Raw genomic sequence first — 20,290 nt, forward strand, 5'->3', positions numbered from 1 at the left:
TCCGCAGCTCACTCAACTCCTCAACTCGCTCAGCTCCTCAGCTCGCAGCTCGCTCAGCTCCGCAGCTCGCTAGGATTAGATCACTTCATAACAATTCTCCACCATGATCTAAGACTTCTCAAATCATCTAGATCAGAAACCCCTTGTCTATTTACTCTTCTTTTTCACAGCTTCCAACATTGACTATCTTTAGACAATGTTGAAACTTTGTTGCTGGTAGAGACTTTGTCATCATATCAGCCGGGTTGTTTTCAGTAGCAATCTTCATCACATTAACTCCACCTGATTTAATCACGTCTCTGACAAAATGAAGCTTCACATCAATGTGCTTTGATCTCTCATGAAAGACCTGGTGCTTGGCTAAATGTAGGGCACTTTGACTGTCACTGAACACAGTCACTTGCTTTTGATTGTAGCCTAGCTCTGTCAGCAAGCCCTTCATCCAGAGTGCCTCCTTAACAGCCTCTGTGATAGCCATGTATTCAGCTTCCGTGGTAGACAAGGCAACCACAGATTGAAGTGTAGACTTCCAGCTCACAACTCCTCCACAAACTGTGAATATATAACCAGTAACAGACTTTCTGGTGTCTATACTCCCAGCATAGTCCGAGTCTACATAGCCTTTCAAGTATCTAAGAACCCATTTGACTGCACTCCAATGTTCTCTTCCTGGATCAGACATGAATCTACTGACCAGGCTTATTGCATAAGCTAGATAAGGTCTTGAGCAAATCATGGAGAAAATCAAACTTCCAACTGCACTTGCATAAGGTATTTTTGCCATGAATCTCTTGTCTTCATCAGTAACCGGACTCTGGTCAGCAGTGAGTTTGTAATGATTTGCCATAGGGGTTGTTACTGGCTTTGATGACCCTGCTTCAAATCTGTTTAGAACCTTTGACAGATAATTCTTTTGGTAAAGCCAAAGCTTTTGAGCTTTCCTGTCCCTTTCGATCTCCATTCCCAGTATCCTTGTTGCAGGACCTAAATCCTTCATTTTGAATCTCTCTTTGAGCTGAGATTTCAACTTGCATATTTCTGATTTATCTGGACATACAAGTAACATATCATCTACATATAATAACAGATAAATCATGACATTGTTGGATACTTTCTTGTAGTAGACACACCAATCATATTCACTCCTCATGTATTGGTGCTGAATCATGAAGTCATCAAATTTCAGATACCATTGCCTTGGAGACTGTTTCAAACCATAGAGTGATTTGTGTAGTAGACAGACTTTTGACTTGGCATCTCCAACTTCATGACCCTCTGGTTGTTGCATATAGATGTCTTCCTCTAGGTCACCATACAAGAAAGCAGTAGTGACATCCATTTGCTCCAACTCCCAGTTGAAATGAGCTACAAGAGCTAGGATAGTTCTTATGGATCTGTGCTTGACTACTGGAGAATAAATTTCATTGTAGTCAATGCCTTCTTGCTGTGAGTAGCCCTTAGCCACTAATCTGGCTTTGAACCTTGGCTTCTCAACTCTAGGTATCCCTTCTTTGACTTTGAAGATCCACTTGGATCCAATTATCTTCTTTCCTGCTGGTTTGTTTACAACTGTCCAAGTGTGGTTCAGCTTAAGAGAGTTCAACTCTTCGGCCATGGCTGATTTCCACATGTCTTTGTTCTTGCTTTGACAGGCTTCATAGAAGTTTCTTGGCTCTTCTTCTAAGATCTCTGAACCTGTCATATAAGCATATGCAGTAAGATCAAAACCAAACCTTTGAGTGGGTCTGGGGACTCTCCTCTTCCTGTCTCTAACAAGGTTGTAGTCTTGTTGATTTTGAACTGCATTCCTTGGTTCATCATGTGGTTCCTGGTCAGCTCCACCTGGATTCTGAACTTCATCTTCATGCTCAATCACATGTTCAACTGGCTGTTGTTCTTGAGCAGGTTGGTTTGTGTCTTGAGCATTTTCTGGTTGAAGCTCCACCTCAATCTGATCATTATTGATGTGGTCTTGTGACACAAAACTGTCTTGTTCTAAAGACTCTTTTCTATTCTGAAAATCTTCTTCATTGAACACTACATCCCTGCTGATGATGCATTTTCTTTGTCCTAGTTCTGAACACCAGAGCTTGTATCCCTTGATCCCATCTGGATATCCCACAAAGATGCATTTGATTGCCCTGTGATCTAACTTTCCCTGTTTCACATGAGCATAAGCAGTACATCCAAACACTCTCAATTTTGAATAGTTAGACTTATGACCAGACCAAACTTCCATTGCTGTTTTCAAGTCTATAGCAGTGGATGGGCATCTGTTTATTAGGTAACATGCTGTTTTGACTGCCTCAGCCCCGAAAGAATGAGGTAGTTTAGCATGTGATAGCATACATCTTACTCTCTCAAGAATGGTTCTGTTAAACCTTTCAGCCAGGCCATTTTGCTGTAGGGTATGAACAACAGTATGATGTCTTTGAATTCCTTCAATCCTGCAAAATTCATTGAAGATATCTGCACAATACTCAAGTCCATTGTCAGTTCTAAGACACTTTACCTTTTTACTTGTTTGATTTTCCACAGCAGTCTTCCAAACCTTGAAGGTGTCATAAGTCTCTGACTTGTGCTTCAAGATATAGACCCATACTCTTCTTGAGAAGTCATCAATGATTGACATGTAATATCTGCTCCCTCCATGATAGACTATTCTTGAGGGACCCCAAAGATCTGAGTGGATGTAGTCTAGAATGCCTTCAGTTCTATGTGTGGCTTTGCTGAACTTGGCTCTTGCTGTTTTCCCATAAACACAGTCTTCACAGAATTTCAACTTTCCTAGGGATTGTTCCTGAAAACAGCCTTTCTTCTCAAGTTCATGCATTCCTTTTTTACTGACATGGCCAAGTCTGAGATGCCACAATCTTCCCAGATTTTCCCTTTTAATCACATTTGCACTACCCACAGCAGTAGATCCAATCAAGAAGTACAAACCATTTTTTCTAAAACCTTTCATATGAACTTCAGATTTCCATTTGATCAGGATATGGCCATTCCATGAGTTGAAACTATAACCAAGGTCTTCTAAAGTTCCCAAAGAAATTAGGTTTCTTTTGAGATCAGGGATATATCGGACATTGGTTAGAACTCTATCAATACCATTATACATCTTGATACGAATGTTACCTGACCCTTGAACCTTGCAAGCCTTGTCATTTCCGAGTAGCACTGATCCTCCATCTTCGAGCTTTAGATCCTCGAACCATGATTTGTTTGGTGACATGTGGTATGTACAACCACTGTCAAGAACCCAGTTCTTTGATGGATCTTGGTCGGAGATGTTCAGAGCTTCAGCGCTTTCATATCCCTCCTGAGCAATGGCAGCGTTGGCGTGTTTCTTTGGCTTCTCGAACGTCTTGTCTTTGTCAGGGCAATCCTTCTTCATATGACCTTCCTTGTGGCAGTGATAACACTTGTAGGGAAATTCCTTTTGTTCTTCGGATTTTGATTCCTTGGAATCTCCGCCTTTAGTTTTGTGCTTGTTCTTTGAGTTCGATTTGGAATTCCTTTTGCCTTTGCTGTGAATGTTCAGACCTTCGGCATTGGATCACTTTTCTGATCTTGATTCCTGATCTTTTGCTTTCATGGCGATCTGAACTTCTTCAAGGGTTAGGGATTCTTTGGCGAACTTCATTGCTTCAACAAGATTTGAGAAGGATTTTGGCAGCGCGTTTAGAAGGAGCACGGCTTGATCCTCGTCGTCAATCTTCACTTCGATGTTCTCGAGATCAAGAATGATCTTGTTGAATTCGTCGAGTCCTTCACTGAGGGATTTGTCCTCTGGGATCTTGAATCCATAGAGTCTTCCTTTCAAAAGAATTCTGTTGGAGAGTGATTTGGTCATGTACAGGGACTCAAGCTTTGACCAAATTCCAGCAGCGGTCTACTCTTTTGAAACCTCCCTCATTAACTTATCTCCGAGGTGAAGAATAAGGGTACTGTAAGCCATTTCAAGGATGTCTGATTTCTCTGATGCCGACATTGTTTCAGGCAATCCCTTTTCACCTTCCAATGCTTTGGCGATTTTCATCTGGACAAGTATGGCTCTCATTCTGACTCTCCATAGTGCAAAATCACCCTTCCCATCGAATCTTTCGATTTCGATCTTCGTGAGTCCCATCTTTTGTTCTTGGTACGTGTGAGGGTGGCTCTGATACCAATTGTTGAGTCTTTGATTCAAACCAATCCAATCTGCGCACAAGATTGATGAACACAGACGTAACTTGAATCGCAAGCAACACACGCAAACACAAATAATAACAGAAAAAACAAGGGGAAAGGATAAGGACTCAGCGATTTTTTCCTGGTTCGGTCTTGAATTGACCTACGTCCAGCCTTCACTACTACAAATGTTGGATTACACAACGGAAATTCCACAACGGAACACAGTACCGTTGTGGAATCTATATGCTTCCACAACGGTACAGTCGTACCGTTGTGGAATGTCCAAGATTCAACAACGGGTCACCGTACCGTTGTGGAATGTCCAGGATTCCACAACGGTACCACAGTACCGTTGTGGAATCTTTATGATTCCACAACGGTACTGTAGTACCGTTGTGGAATTCTGGACATTCCACAACGGTACAGTGACCCGTTGTTGGATCTCGCCGCGGCCAAGGCTCAAACTCGCCGCGGCCAACATTTTCCACAACGGTACACTGTACCGTTGTGGGAAAGGTATGAAATCAGACATCTCGCCGCGGCGAAACTTATGAGTCGCCGCGGCGAATCGATTCCACAACGGGACAGTAACCCGTTGTGGAAATTTTTTACGACATTTCGCCGCGGCGACGGCTGAAACTCGCCGCGGCGAAATGTCGTAAAAAATTTTAGGGCTTCACTATAAAAGCCTCATTTCGATTTCTTTTTTCATTTTTTACACTTTCTCTCGCCTAAGACCTTCATTTCGGCCGATTCTGTACCATTTCTCCTCCCAAACCAACCTTGAGACTTCGCCGCCATTTCGCCGCCGCCAAATCTCGCCGCCCTCCTCGCCGAAGCAAAATCTCGCCGTGCTCTTCTTTCTTTCTCTCGGTGTCGCCTCCCTTGCTCTCTCTCCCACCTAATTCTTTTATCAAGGTATGTTTTTATCTCAATTTCATATCAAAATCCTAATTTTTATGAATACTTTGTGTGATTTATAAACTAATTTATGATTTTGGTTGATTTTGGTTGTAATTTATGATATTGGGGGTGTAGATTTGGCCGAAATTAGGGTTTTTTATTTTGGGTTTTTTGTTCTAATTTATGATTTTGGGTATAATGTTATTTTAGATTTAAAATGAGTTGTATTGTGATATTGTAGTTAAATTGAGGTCGGATTTGAGTTTGAATTTGTGTTTGTGATGAGTTTTATGTTTTATTTATTTGAATATAATGTGTTTTTATATGTATTTAGTGTTGAATTGAGTTTAATTTTGTGTTGAAGATGATTTATTGTTTGAAAATGTTGTTGAATTTGAGTTTGAAATGATTTGTTCAATTAGGTGAAAATGGGCCGTTCAAAGACAACCGCCGGTCACAAAGAAGCCGCCCCTAGCTCTTCTCGCCCCCCCACAAAAAAAAATAAGAGGTCTCGTCAAGCCGAACCCGAACCCGTAGTGGATTATAATAGTCGGGTATTCACTAGCAAGGCCGCAGAAGAACGCTACGACATCCTCGTTCAACGAAGTCCGATCTTTGAACGAGGGTTGAAGGTGAGCTCAACCACGCCTATAGGGGCTCAAATCAACAATACCATCGAAGGTTTCTCTTGGAGAAAATTTTGTGCCACACCCGAGCACAAAGCAAACGTTACGCTCATGTACGAATTCTACGCGAACTTACCAGATCACGAGGATGATGTGGTGACGGTTCGTGGTGTAGACGTTGATTGTAGTGTCGGAGCCATCAACGCATTGCTAGGAACCCCGGACATCGAATTCGAGAATGAGGGTTATCGACAATGGTTGAGAAATCCTAATCTCGATGAAATGTTGAGTGTGTTGACTACTCCAGGAGAGAATTGGGTCATGGACAAAGGAGTTAGAAAGCTTTTCCGTAAATCACTGACGAGGTTAGACTTTTCTTCTTTTTTGCTTGTATTATTTTATCTATTGTATGTTTTAAATAGAACGGTGTTTATTTTTTCTATTAATTGCATGTTTTAAATATAACGGTGTTTAATTTACAGGCTCGCAAAAACGTGGATTTATTTCATTTGCTCCCGTCTCTTTCCGATAAAGCACTTCACCCGTCTCGACGAGGAACATGTCCATCTTTTGTTTTGCATCATTCGTGGTAACACCATCAACGTCGGTCGATTCATCTACAATTGGATGAAGAGAATCGACTACAAGAATATCAAAAATGGGTTGCCGTATCCGTCAATCATCTACGGCTTGTGTCTGAATGCCGGTGTTGGAGGCGCAAAACACGACACAACCAAGAAGTGTGGGGCGCCTATTAATGACAAGACGATCGAGAGATACATTGTCAAAGAGCCGGAAGAGGAGGAAGAGGATGAAGAAGATGAGGATGAACCGTCACTCAACGAGCCACTGTTGTGTTTACAACCACCTCCGGGGTATGATCCCGCCACCCAAGAGTACATTGCTCGGTGTAGCCACTATCTCGTTGGCGGGTATCAACACACCCAAGACTACATGTACCAACAAGGACAATATGGCGCCGCGGCTTTCGAAGGATTGAACGAGATGATTGGTCGATGGGACATCAATCAGGAGAATCAATACCGGTTTCCTCCATATCCTCAATACACATACTATCAGGCGCAAGCACCGCAATGGCCACCGCATATGGCACCTCCTCAGTACCCGGGGCCACCACCACCACCACCACAACCACCTACGAATGACAACGACGACGAGTAAATTTTTTTATGTGTTTTTTGAAACCTTCTAAGTTTAATAATTGTTTTCATCTTTTTTTTATGTGTGTGAGACTTAAATATTTATGTCTTTATGTGTGTTTGATACTTGTTTCAGATTTTAATTTGTGTTTGAGACTCGTTATGGTATTGTATGAATTTATGTTTGAGACTTGTTATGGTATTGAATGGATGATTTGAGTATTTAAAATTTATGTATTGATTGTGTTTGATATTACTTCAGATTAAAAAGTAATAACTATAGATTCTCCCCGATGAAGAACACATTAGCCGCGGCCACATGTTGTTTTGGCTGCGGCGAGTCATCTTCGCCGCGGCGTGTTTATAAATGGCCGCGGCGAATTGGGTTTCTAAAAAACATAGATTCTGGAACTTATTTCGCCGCGGCCAGGTGTTCTATTTGCCGCGGCGTGACATCTTAGCCGCGGCGTGTTTTGTACATGGCCGCGGCGAAATGGGTACCTAAAAAAACATAGACTCTGGAACTTATTTCGCCGCGGCCAGGTGTTCTCTTGGCCGCGGCGTGACAGCTTAGCCGCGGCGTGTTTTGTACATGGCCGCGGCGAAATGGGTACCTAAAAAAACATAGACTCTGGAACTTATTTCGCCGCGGCCAGGTCTTCTGTTGGCCGCGGCGTGACATCTTAGCCGCGGCGTGTTTTGTACATGGCCGCGGCGAGTCACCTTGGCCGCGGCGTGTTTTGTACATGGACGCGGCGAAAAGGGTTCCTAAAAAAACATAGATTCTGGAACTTATTTCGCCGCGGCCAGGTGTTCTATTTGCCGGGGCGAGACATCTTGGCCGCGGCGTGTTTTGAACATGGCCGCGGCGAAGTGGGTTCCTAAAAAACATAGACTCTGGAACTTTAAGCCTTGACGTTTTATAGTCTTGGAAGCGGCCATATTAGTATTTATCAACAGGATATTAACAATAATTATATAAAGTGTATATCATAAAATAAACTAAAATACATATTTTTTTTGTTTTCACACTAAAATATGATTGATATCCGAACGATGTAAATGAGAAACATCATCATCATCAATATCTTCGATCTCTTCATCAACAAGTGGCAAGCCGGATGTGAATGGGGGGATATTAGACATGTTGTCGTCTTCATCTTCTTCAATATTTCTCGCTTTCATGTGAACCACTAATGACAAATCTGGATTGACGGGTTCTGGTACGTAAAACACTTGAGTTGCTTGTGAGGCCAAAATAAATGAATCATTCTCGTAACTTGTACGTTGAAAGTCGACAATCGTAACTCCGTCTTTATCAACTTTAACATGATTGTTGTCTGCCCATTTGCACTTAAACAAAGCTATTCGTAGCCCACAATAATCAAGTTCCCAAATGTCTTCAATGTACCCATAATAGTTCATAAAAGCTTTTTTTGGATTTTTATCCTTTGCCGAAGAAACGTGTAATGCTTCAGCAAGTAATGTAACACCACTATTTTGAACGGGATGCTTGTTGTCTCTTTCTTTGGTGTAAAAAGTAAAACCATTAACAGACCAAGCAGTGTACCTTGTAACCATTGACGAAGGACCACCAGATATTTTGCTCAACGTTTCTGAATGTCCTGATTCTTGAAATAATCGTTTTCCAAGCCACTTCTGAAACAAACGATTGTGCTCTTCTTGTAACCATTTTTCATTTTTAGCTCTTTTTGGATCATTTGCCCTCAATTCTTTCAAATGAATATCCACAAACGGCGTGACCTCGGAAACGTTATGCAAGACATGGAGACTGGCTTGCTCCCACTCTTTCCGGTTGACGATAGAATAAGTACCTATACATAACCACTCATATAAGTAGTGGTCCTCTCATGAATAAGTTAAATACACAAAAGAAAGTGTCAGAAAACATACCTGTAGATAAAGCTTTTGATTCATGACTTGTGTTCTTTGGCAACCCAATCGCGTCTGCATTAGTTAAATACTCCGAACAAAATTCAACGGACTCCTCAGCTATATAGTTTTCTACTATGCTCCCTTCCGGTCTATTGTAGTTCTTCACATAACTCTTCAACACTTTCATGTAACGTTCGATTGGATACATCCAACGTAAAAATACGGGCCCACATAATTTCACTTCACGTACCAAGTGAACAGTTAAGTGAATCATGATGTCAAAAAACGAAGGTGGGAAAAACTTCTCTAGCATGCATAGAGTTTTTACCAACTCCGATTGCATGGAATCCAACCGAGTAGGATCAATAACCTTCGAGCAAATCGAGTTGAAGAATACACATATCTTGGATATTGCAAATCTCACATCGGGTGACAAAATTCCACGCAAGGCGAGAGGTAACATTTGTTGTAGAAGCACATGACAATCGTGAGTCTTCATTCCAATAAGTCTCAAATCTTTCATAGATACAAATCTCGTATAGTTTGAAGAATGACCATCGGGAACTTTGATAGACGCAAACCATTTACACAACTTCTTCTTCTCCTTCCGATCTAGAGTATACTTAGCCGCTGGAAATTTAGTTTTTTGTCCGACCTCCTCATCGGCGTGCAAAATACTTCTTATATTCAGCTCCTTGAGATCCCTTCTAGATTTTATTCCGTCTTTCGATTTATGTGGATCATCAAGAAGAGTACCGATAACGGATTCGCAAACATTTTTCTCGATATGCATAACATCCAGACAATTCCGAACGTAGTGCGTCTTCCAATACGGAAGGTCATAAAATATCGATTTCTTCTTCCAAGGATTCTCTTGAAACGACTCTTTAGTACTAGCACGACGCTTTCTTTTTCCAAGGACTTCATTGACGTTTTTTACCATCTCGTAGACATCTTCACCACACAAAATTCGAGGAGGGAGCCGTTCTTCTGTGTTGCCATCAAATGCTTGTTTTAACCTTCTAAATGGGTGGTCTCTTGGTAAAAATCTTCTATGCCCGAGAAAAACAGTCTTCTTACTATGCTTCAACCGAATGGAAGATGTGTCTTTCATACAAATAGGACAACCAATCGAGCATTTCACAGAATATCCTGACAAATTTCCATAGGCCGGAAAGTCGTTAATAGTCCACAATAACATTGCCCGTAAGTTGAAAGAATCTCCACGATAAGCGTCTTTAACCTCATAGCCCTTATCCCATAACATCTTCAAATCATCAACAAGCGGTGCCAAATAAACATCGATATCATTACCTGGTTGACTCGGTCCTGATATCAGAAGCGTTAACATCAAGAACTTTCTCTTCATACAGAGTTTTGGAGGGAGATTGTAGTTCACCAATATAACCGGCCAAACACTGTATTTACTGCTCATCATGCTAAACGGGTTCATACCATCAGTTGCTAAACCAAGATGAAGATTTCGGGGATCAGCACTGAAATCCTTATACTCAAAATCAAAGGATTTCCATTGGGCAGCATCGGCAGGATGTCTGAGAACACCATCATTGACACGTTTTTCGGAGTGCCAAACCATGTTCTTCGCGTGTTTGACACTATTAAACATTCGTCGGAAGCGTGGCATTGGAGGAATGTACCATAACGACTGTAATCATAAAAAAACAATAAGAAGCATACCATTATAGGCTATACATGTATTTGATAATCGAGTAGTGAAAACATATCTTAACTGGAACTCCTTTGACTCCGTCACGTGGCATTTTACCCTTCTTCCACCTCGACTCTTTGCAGATCGGACATTCATCTAGATTTTCATGCTCGTGTCTGTATAAAATACAATCATTCGGGCACGCATGGAACTTCTCGTACTTCATACCTAATGTGCCCAAAGTCTTCTTCGCCTCATACATACTTAAAGGAACTTTATTGTCTTTCGGAAAGGCTTCTTTAAGTGTTTCCAACAATTTTGTAAAGCTAGTGTTTGTCCAACCACCCGACGCCTTCAAATGAAACAACGTAACTAAAAACGACAACTTCGAAAAGCTTGTACACCCTTCGTATAATGGTGTCTCCGCATCAATCATCATCGACTCAAACAACTCCGGCCGGTCAACAAAATCGTCCTCCAAATCATTCATCATTCCGGGCATATCATCAACATCATTTTCAATATCATCAACGCTATTGTTTATCGTCGAACGAAAAACCTCACCATGATAGTACCATCTTTGATAGGAGGTCATTATTCCATACGCAAACAAATGGGTTCGAACAACATCAAGCGAAAAATGCCTATGATTTCCACATCGAACACAAGGGCAACGAATAGATTTCACGCCGTCCATATTATCTCTAGCGAATTTACAAAACTCATCTACACCTTCTTGATATATCTCAGTTAATCTATTCTCCCACATCCATTTTTTCATCTTCAATGATAGAAAATCCTAGATTTTACAACAAATACCCATTCTAATTACCAAGTTATAAAAAACAAGTATATTCAAAGCAAGTAGGAGAATAACTTACAAGATTTGGACGTATAGTTGAGAGTGATAACCAAGAATGGCGCAGAACAGGTCGGAATTAGGTTTGGAGTGGGTTTCCGAATGAGGTTTTGAGATTAGAAAGTGAAAATGACGAGAAATTTTAATTTATAGATCCAGTGCGCGATGTTTCGCCGCGGCTAACACTATACCTAGCCGCGGCGAATAGATTCCACAACGGGACGACTGTCCCGTTGTGGAATACACTCGCCGCGGCGAAAGAAATACATTGCCGCGGCGAAATGAGTTCCAGTAAATCTGAGAACTGTTCGCCGCGGCTATACTATACTTTGGCTGCGGCCAGGTATATCACGCCGCGGCGATCGTTATACGTGGCCGTGGCGAAATGAGTTCCAGGGGCTATGTAAATCTGTGAACTAATTCGCCGCGGCCACGTATAAAGATCGCCGCGGCGTGAATGTTTCGCCGCGGCTAAGTATCTACATGGCCGCGGCGAAATGAGTTCCAGGGGCTATGTAAATCTGTGAACTATGTCGCCGCGGCCACGTATGAAGATCGCCGCGGCCAGAATGTTTAGCCGCGGCGAATCAGATACGTGGCCGCGGCGAAATATTCCACAACGGGACCCTCATACCGTTGTGGAATGAACTCGCCGCGGCGACGTTGGACTTTGGCCGCGGCGAAATATCGCGGTCAGACCCTAAAACAGTTTTCCCACTCGATTTTTTTCAAAATTTTCAGAAATTTCATTTTTCTTCTTCTTCTCTCTTTCTCTCCGACCCACCCTCTTCTTCTCTCTTTCTCTCCGACCCACACCCACTCCGTCGCCGTCGTCTCTCTCTCTCCTCTTCTTTCTCGGCCGCCGTCCCTCTCTCTCCTCTCTTCTTCCTCGGCCGCCGTCCCTCTCTCTCCTCTCTTCTTCCTCGGCCGCCGTCCCTCTCTCTCCTCTCTTCTTCCTCAGCCGCCGTCCCTCTCTCTCCTCTCTTCTTCCTCGGCCGCCGTCCCTCTCTCTCCTCTCTTCTTCCTCGGCCGCCGTCCTTCTCTCTCCTCTCTTCTCCACAAATTTCTAAGTCCACAAAACCTTGCCTCCGACCACAACCCTCCGACCACAAGTCCCGACAACGTCATTGACGTTTTATCTCTCCACCACGCCTCCGTGCTCGTCATCTTCACTCCGGGTAAGTGTTTTTTCTATGTAATTTGTATTTTTATGTTGAAATTAGGTTAGAATGGTGTATTTGTGTTTAAGTTATATAGAAATTGAATATGGAATTTGATATTTATGTAGAAAATTAGTGTGGAATCGAATTTCGATTTGAGTTTATATTGAAATTGGTTTGAATTGAAATTGAATTGAAGTTTGAGTTTGTGTTGGAATTGGTTTGAATTGAGTTTATGTTGAATTTTGTTTTTTCATAGATTATGTCTAATACTTCCACTAGTACCGTTAGCGGTAAACGGAGATCCACCAATATCGATGGTCCCGGGAAAAGAAGAAATACTCTTATGCCCAAGATTAATAAGGTTAAAACTCTTGGTAAAAAGATAAACGTCAAATTTAATGATAGAGATGAACCATTGGATAAAGAGGGTGATGAGTTATCGAGTTATTTTGGCGTGTTAGCTAGAGAACACGTTCCAATTTCGATGATCGATTGGAGACTAAAAGAGCATAAACAGCTAAAAGAAAGGATTTGGAACGAAATATGTGAAGCATTTACGGTCCCTATCGAACTTAAGAATAATTGTCTTATGAGAGTTGGAGAAGCGGCGAGGTTATTCCGTCACGAGCTATACAACGATCTAGTCAAAGACAACCTCAATGATCCAAGCGTCTTGAAGAGGCCGGAATACGTTTTAAAACGCTATGGAAATATCACCGAAGAAGATTGGATAAAATTTGTTGAGTATAGACGTTCCGATATGTTCAAAAAATCATCGGACAATGGGAAAGAAATAGCGAGGAAGAACGTGTACAAATCTAGAACCGGCCGAAATGGATATCGAAAACTTGATCAACAAAAGGTTAGATTTACATGTTTTATTTTGTTGTCCATGTTTCATAATATTTATTAATTAATTTGTGGTATTTCTTGATAATAGTACGAGGAAACGGGTGAATGGCCTACAAAAGAGGTATTATGGGTTGAGTCGAGAATGAAGGGAAAATCATCTCAAGAAGTTACAGATGAGTCTATGGAAAGTGTCTTGCAATCTAAGGAACATCCCGGTCGTGTTCGTGGGCAATCTAAATACTCGTCAAGTTGCAATTCCGTATCTCGTCGGTCAAACTCGAGTGACGAGGTAACTAAGTTACGTCGAGAAATGTGTGAGTTAAAATCTTTCATTATGAAAGCCTTAACTCAAAATGGTTTGAGTCTCAAAGATGCTAATGACGAGTTGCCTAGTGTCCTACGTCCCACAAATGAAGAGGAAAATATTGGTGTTGATGAAGAGATGCCTAAGGGTGATGATGTAGAGATGGCTAAGGGCGGTGATGAAGACATGGCTAAAGATGGCGATGAAGACAAGGCTAATGAAGTAACGTCTTTAGGTAATTTTTAATTTTTTAATACAAGTAAAAAAGTCACATATTTTTATATATATTTTTTTAATAACATTAGTGAATTTATTAGATAAACAATCTCGACATGAAGTTGCCGACAAACCCGATAGTGTTCGAGCAAGTTGCTCAATGAATCCAACCACGCCGGTGACACCGTGTTCGGATGAAAGCATAGAATGCATTCTCCTCCTTGATGATTTCATGAATGGAGGCACGATTCATGTAGCAAACGGGCGAGCATACATGAATGCCGAACACGTTCATTTTTCATCTTTGGAGGATGTAAACGTTCGAGTGAGCATTGCGACGGCTTTGATTAAGAAAGCTTTTTTGCCGATTCCCACCGATGAAGCCAAGACTATTGAAGAAGCCGTAGGGGGCTTCGTTAAGTGGCCAAAGAGATTAATAGAAACTGAAATTGCAAAAGAGAGTCGCGGCCCGGTGGTCACACAAGTGTTGAAGGTCGGTGGTGGTAGTGAACCTAGCGCCGATGACGATAAGAAGATTTCATATACGTTGATTAATCCAAAGTTTCGATTGCTCGCCCAACATGCCAACCGAGTAATGTTACCGAACGGGGATGCAATCAATGTCAAAGTTTGTGCAAGTATCGCCGTAGAGCGTATTCCGGTGATGTTTGACGATGTTAAAGAATTCCTTACATACGAGGAAATAGGCGCGTCATGCATAACGGTTTACATGGGGTAAATATTTCTTTTATATTCTTTTTCTTATATCAATATACAATATTTCATTTTATTAACTAATCCAATAATTGTTTTTCGTAGTTATCTACAATCCATATTAGACAAAAATAAGCGGAGTGAAGTAATGTGTTTTGTTGAAGCGGGTTTGAGTTGCTACCTCCAAACCAACAACGATGAGGCCCATTTATCCGAACGCGTCAAGCAAATCGGTAAAATAGTACGAAATTGCAAACCAAAACAACTAGTTTTGATGCCGTACAATTTAAATGAACATTGGATGCTTGTTGTCTTCGATCTTTGGAAAGATCAAGCGATGTTCTTCGATCCGTTGAAAAATAAAATCCCATTGGATTTAAGGATGTTGATAAAAAGGTAAATTAATTACATGTTATTTGAAATATTTCATTTCCACTAATGCTTCTTTTCTAATTTGTTTTTTTTTTTGGCGTATAAGGATTTTTTTGGATTTCAAGCTTCACAATCAAGGAGCCCGAAGTAACGGTCAATCAACCTTAATCACAAATGCCTCGGCTCCCAAACAAATCGGAAACACGGAATGCGGGTATTATGTTTTAAGTTATATGCGTGATATTGTTGGAGTTGGTATAGATAAATTACAAATGAAGAAGTCATATACACCGGATAACTTAGAGAGAGTTCGAGAAGAGTGGGTGTTGTACGTACAAACTTTTATAGAATGTGAATATTAGTTTGATTTTGGATATAGATATTTATTTTTGGATTTTTTGGATATATTTTTGGTTTTGGATGTTATGTATATATTTTGGATGTTATGGATGTATTTGGATTTTTTGGATATGGTTTTGGATATATTTAATTTTCAGGTTTTTAATTGGAAAACAAAAAAATAGCTCTCAGGTACAATTTGGCCGCGACGTGTAATCATTACGCCGCGGCAAAGTTTCATGGGAATTCATCTCGCCGCAGCCAAAGGTATTCCTTGCCGCGGCGAGAATTTTTAAAAAAACAAAATTCTTGTTCGCCGCGGCCATGTATGTCATTGGCCGCGGCGAACTATTCCACAACGGTATGTCTGTACCGTTGTGGAAGATCACGCCGCGGCGAGTACGTACCGTTGCCGCGGCGAGAAACGGAAATCAACATAATTCTTGTTCGCCGCGGCCATGTATGTCATTGGCCGCGGCGAACTATTGCACAACGGTACGGGGTACCGTTGTGGAAGATCACGCCGCGGCGAAGTCAATACGTGGCCGCGGCGAGTGTTAAAAAAATTGATTCATTTTTCACAACGGGACCGTCCCGTTGTGGAAACGTTGAGGTTTCCACAACGGTACGCGTACCGTTGTGGAATCATTACACAGCGGAGGATTCCACAACGGTACAGAACCGTTGTGGAATCATTCCACAACGGTACTGTACCGTTGTGGAATCCATTGTTTGTAGTAGTGCTTGGGGTTTCTTCACTATCAATGAGATCAATCGTCCCTTGTAGATATTACAGATTACAAGTATTTCAGGAAATCTTCACGACTGTTCTTAGATCTAACAGTCTTTCTCTCTCTCTCTCTATACTTTCTCTCACTTCCATATGACTCTCGGAATACAGAATGAAATGTTTCATCGAAGAGACCAAGCCTAACTCTATTTAAAGACCCGGACGAAGATAGCTTGCACGCCACGTCATGAAGATTCAACGATCGGACGAACTGCTGTCCTTAGCTCGCCGCTCGCACAACTCCTTAGTTCGCAGCTCGCTCAACTTAGCTCGCAGCTCGCTCAGCTCCTCAGCTCCTCAGCTCACAGCTCGCTCAGCTCCGCAGCTCGCTAGGATTAGATCACTTCATAACATCATCAACAATGGATACTCTGGTATAAACAAAAAAAACGTAGCTCCAATATATATAAAAAGCATCAATACAACTTGTAAACTGGGAAAGCTCAAGAGGATATGGACCCAACGCCAGTCTTGCACGCGAGCCCGAAACCAAAAGAATAAACCCAGCCACGAATACAAAAAAGAACAACATCACATGTTTGTTGTGTAAATAAGGACAACTATAAGGATAAATCCCAATCGGTGAGGGAAAAAGAGTGCATCACCCTCTTTTTAGACTACATTTTTGGACAGCAATAAGCATAACTCGTACACTACGGTCTCGGCCTCTTGCGGCGAGGAGATTGCACTGCCGGGTCATCATCTTCCACATTCTGTTGCGGAAGCGGTTCAAAATCCGGAAGAAAATCAACGTCGAAACTAACAAGCTCCTGCGTGAACAAAAAAAAGAAAAAAGAATTACACAACATAAATTACATCACATAAACTTCATCTAAAAAAAAAACTCACACTAAACCAGGAGTCAAAGTTTTGAATAGAATCTTCCTCTACAACAACATGTTGCTCTCGCGGCTCAGCATCACAAAACATATGCTCCTGCGTAAATAATATACAATTAATATAACAAACTTTTTAAGTAATAATAACTTGACATATACTTGAAGGAAGCAATGAATAATTTGGAAAAAAAACTCACACTAAACATGGGCCATTCAATTTGAATGCCATCTTCAACGGCCAATTGTTGCCATTGTCGCTCATCACGCTGGCTTTGGTAGATATCCAACGAAGAGTTTTGAATAGCATCTTCGTCTACAACATGTTGCTCTTGCGGCTCATCACCCAAAATCACAATCTCCTGCATAAACAATATACACGATTATATATACATACTTTCACATATATATACACGCTTTCAAGCAATGACAAACTCACTTGAAATGGATCTTCAACTGCCAACTCTTGCTCTTGCATCTCATCACGCTGACTTTGGAAGATCTCAGGTGTTGCAGGTTGCGGCGGTGGAAGCGGTGCTATAATTGGCCGTGGAAGCGGTGCAATCTGCGGTGCGGTGCTGTCTTTTACCCGACAAACCGACCATTCTTGAAACTGCAGCCGACCAATATATAATTTAATAATTTATTGAATACAATTATTTTTCAACGAGATACTGCATCACTTACGCTTGTAGTATCATTGGTGTGAAGTATGTACTCGTGCATGATCCAGTGAGTTTTGACGGCGCGATTTGTTTGAGCATCGTAAGCGTAAAAGTTGAGATGATTCATGATTCCGATCACACCGTCGTTTGAATCTTTAATCGGCTTCGTTTGTGCAGCTCTCCAAAATCCGGTTTCACCGCTGCGATTCACATTCTGGCCGGACGATGACTTCGGCACCCTCTTTATTAGATAATACCGCTCGTTGTCGAACAGGTTCACGTTCGGACTCCCTGTACATAATTTTAAAATTTTAGAAAATTAATAATAACTTTTTATTTTAATTCAAACATAACAACGTATGACAAGTATAGTAATAAAAATATATTTAATTGTGTTTTGGAAGTGCAGTTAATTAAAGACTAAAGAGAACGTTAGTTCTTTGATTCTTCTTCTTTTTTATTATTATAAAAAGTTGTGCTATAAATTTTAGTTGTACATATTACTGAGCAGTCGAGTATAATTTTTAATATTTATTTTTTGGATTAAAAGCTCAAGTGAGGGATAATTTCTCAAAGCTGCGAGTTCCAGGTGGAGTTATTGATTCGGTTTTTTTATGTTATTATTGTCACAGTACTGACAAGGCTAAAACGCAGTTAATGAAATCAATAAGTATGAATGTCGAAAAGAATGTACTTACAATCAACGGTTCTTGGATCAAGAAAGTGGGTACTGTGTTCTTTGACAATCTTGGAGCAAATATGAATGTCGAAAGTAATCTTTGAAGCAAGAACTTTTAGAAGCAACTCCTCCTCCGACGGAGCGAACCTCATGAAAGTTATATCTTCCATCGTAAACCCTAGAAAAAAAAAGCAAGATCAAGGTGAATAAATATGAATGTCTCAACCGATCACGATGTGATACAATAACAATGTGTAAAAAAAGTGTATGTTATATTTACCTGGTAAAAACGATCGAATTTAAATAAGTCTAGAGAGAGTTTGAACGAGATATTCTTGAAATGTTAAAATTTATCAAAATATGGTATATGGAATATTATTTATATACGCAGCTGTGATTTCATAAAAAATGGTATAAAACAAACAGTTTATTTTATTTTTCAAAAACCCACTTGAAGTGGGATTAGTCGATATCAAAATATATTTTAAGACTTGGTCAAAGTAAATAATAAAAATGAATCAAGAATCAAGAAGGAAAAAAAAAATAATGTACGTACCTTACGCCTTCCTGAATGTATTAGCCCTGGTTTGGCATCATTATTAAAAAGAACTATAAAAATAAAATAAAGTAGTATATAGTAACAAATGATGAATAGCTTCGTATATAATCAACGATGTATCTAAAAAATGTAAGAGAAATACAGCTGGAAAATAGTTAAAGTACTGTAATACTTTTTTAAACTAAGTATTTAGCCCCTAGTCCCAGAAATAACTACCATTTTGTTTCAAACATGTCACTCTACTGCCTTGTTTCAATACTCGTTTTTTTTTTTGCAATGAACAGCAATAGAAGCCATGCATAATGATGTTTCAGTCTCATAATTGATATAGGCAAGTATACTATTGGTAAGCACGTATATATATCTCTAAAGAAATGCAATTTATCTTTTAATTTTTTATTATAAACAAAATAACAGCAGTCTATTTGTGATTCGGAGAGCATAACATGAGCAAAGAGTTGAAACATGAAGATGTATTAGCCCTGGTTTGGCATCATTATTAAAAAGAACTATAAAAATAAAATAAATTAGTATATAGTAACAAATGATGAATAGCTTCGTATATAATCAACGATGTATCTAAAATAGGTAAGAGAAATACAGCTGGAAAATAGTTAAAGTACTGGAAAATAGTTCAAGCCGGAACACATCATGACGCCCCGATCTACCCGGCATACCCACAGCACCTAATGGCATCATACCCGGCGTATCCTCCGTGGGAGCCAAGCCTCTACGCCCCCCGCGACCCCGACGAGGACAATGACCATTGCCGCGATGAGTAGGGGCGCTCGATCACCCCCGCAAAGGTACGTTCCTCCACCCATGTTTTGCATAGATACATTGAGGGCAATGTAAGTTTTGAGTTTTTTTGGGGGGGGGGGGGGGGGGGGGGGGGGGGTTTGTTTATCTTGCGGGGGTATTTTTGTATACTAGTAGTTAATATTCTAGGTTTTTGTGTATTTTAGGATAATTGGTAGAAATTGGTGTGTTGACTGCTTTGATTGACTCGTTATATGTTTGCCGATGATATGGATAGTCTTGAGCTATAGGCATTTGAAAAGATCTGTGAATTACCAAGTGAAAAAGAATATGTTTGAGTTCTGTGTATTGCCTAAAGCCCGAATAATGTGTGTCTCGATGCTTAGATGACCTTGAGTAGTAGTCTAACTAGTCCTAAAAAGTGACCACCGAACACACTAAGAACCTCTTCGGACCCTTAGTCGAGACGAAATTGAGCGAATGCTGATCAGGCGAGAGTGATATAGGCATTAGGAATAACCCTTCAAGCCAAAAAGCCAACCCGGAAATATGTATCAAGCAGAACCCACTCACAAAAAGCCGAACAATTTGTCCTCTCTCGATACTTAGTCAGAAAAAGCCGAGCCAATAAGTTTGAAATCCCACAAAGAACCCAGTTAACTTTAGCGACTCCTGAGTGACGTATTTGAGTGATTTTTTCCAATTTTGTGATATGTACTATGACCACACTCTCTGTGTTTGTTAGTTTTTTTTAGA

The 20,290-nt window shown here is 40.7% G+C and overlaps 1 protein-coding gene across 1 annotated transcript; it reads left to right on the top strand.

Moving 5' to 3' along the window:
* The first annotated feature begins 4,858 nt into the window (after window positions 1–4,858).
* LOC149393674 (uncharacterized) lies at window positions 4,859–7,078 on the top strand. The gene is made up of 3 exons (XM_089617619.1): window positions 4,859–5,091; window positions 5,499–6,067; window positions 6,185–7,078. Exons 2-3 carry the CDS (start codon window positions 5,505–5,507, stop codon window positions 6,882–6,884), a joined length of 1,263 nt encoding a protein of 420 aa, XP_089473745.1. The 5' UTR covers window positions 4,859–5,091; window positions 5,499–5,504; the 3' UTR covers window positions 6,885–7,078.
* Window positions 7,079–20,290: the final 13,212 nt, after the last annotated feature.

This window comes from Urtica dioica, chromosome 6 (assembly GCF_054948205.1).
Source record: "Urtica dioica subsp. dioica isolate 48M chromosome 6, U.dioica_male_clone48M_v1_H2, whole genome shotgun sequence".
Lineage (NCBI taxonomy): Eukaryota > Viridiplantae > Streptophyta > Magnoliopsida > Rosales > Urticaceae > Urtica > Urtica dioica.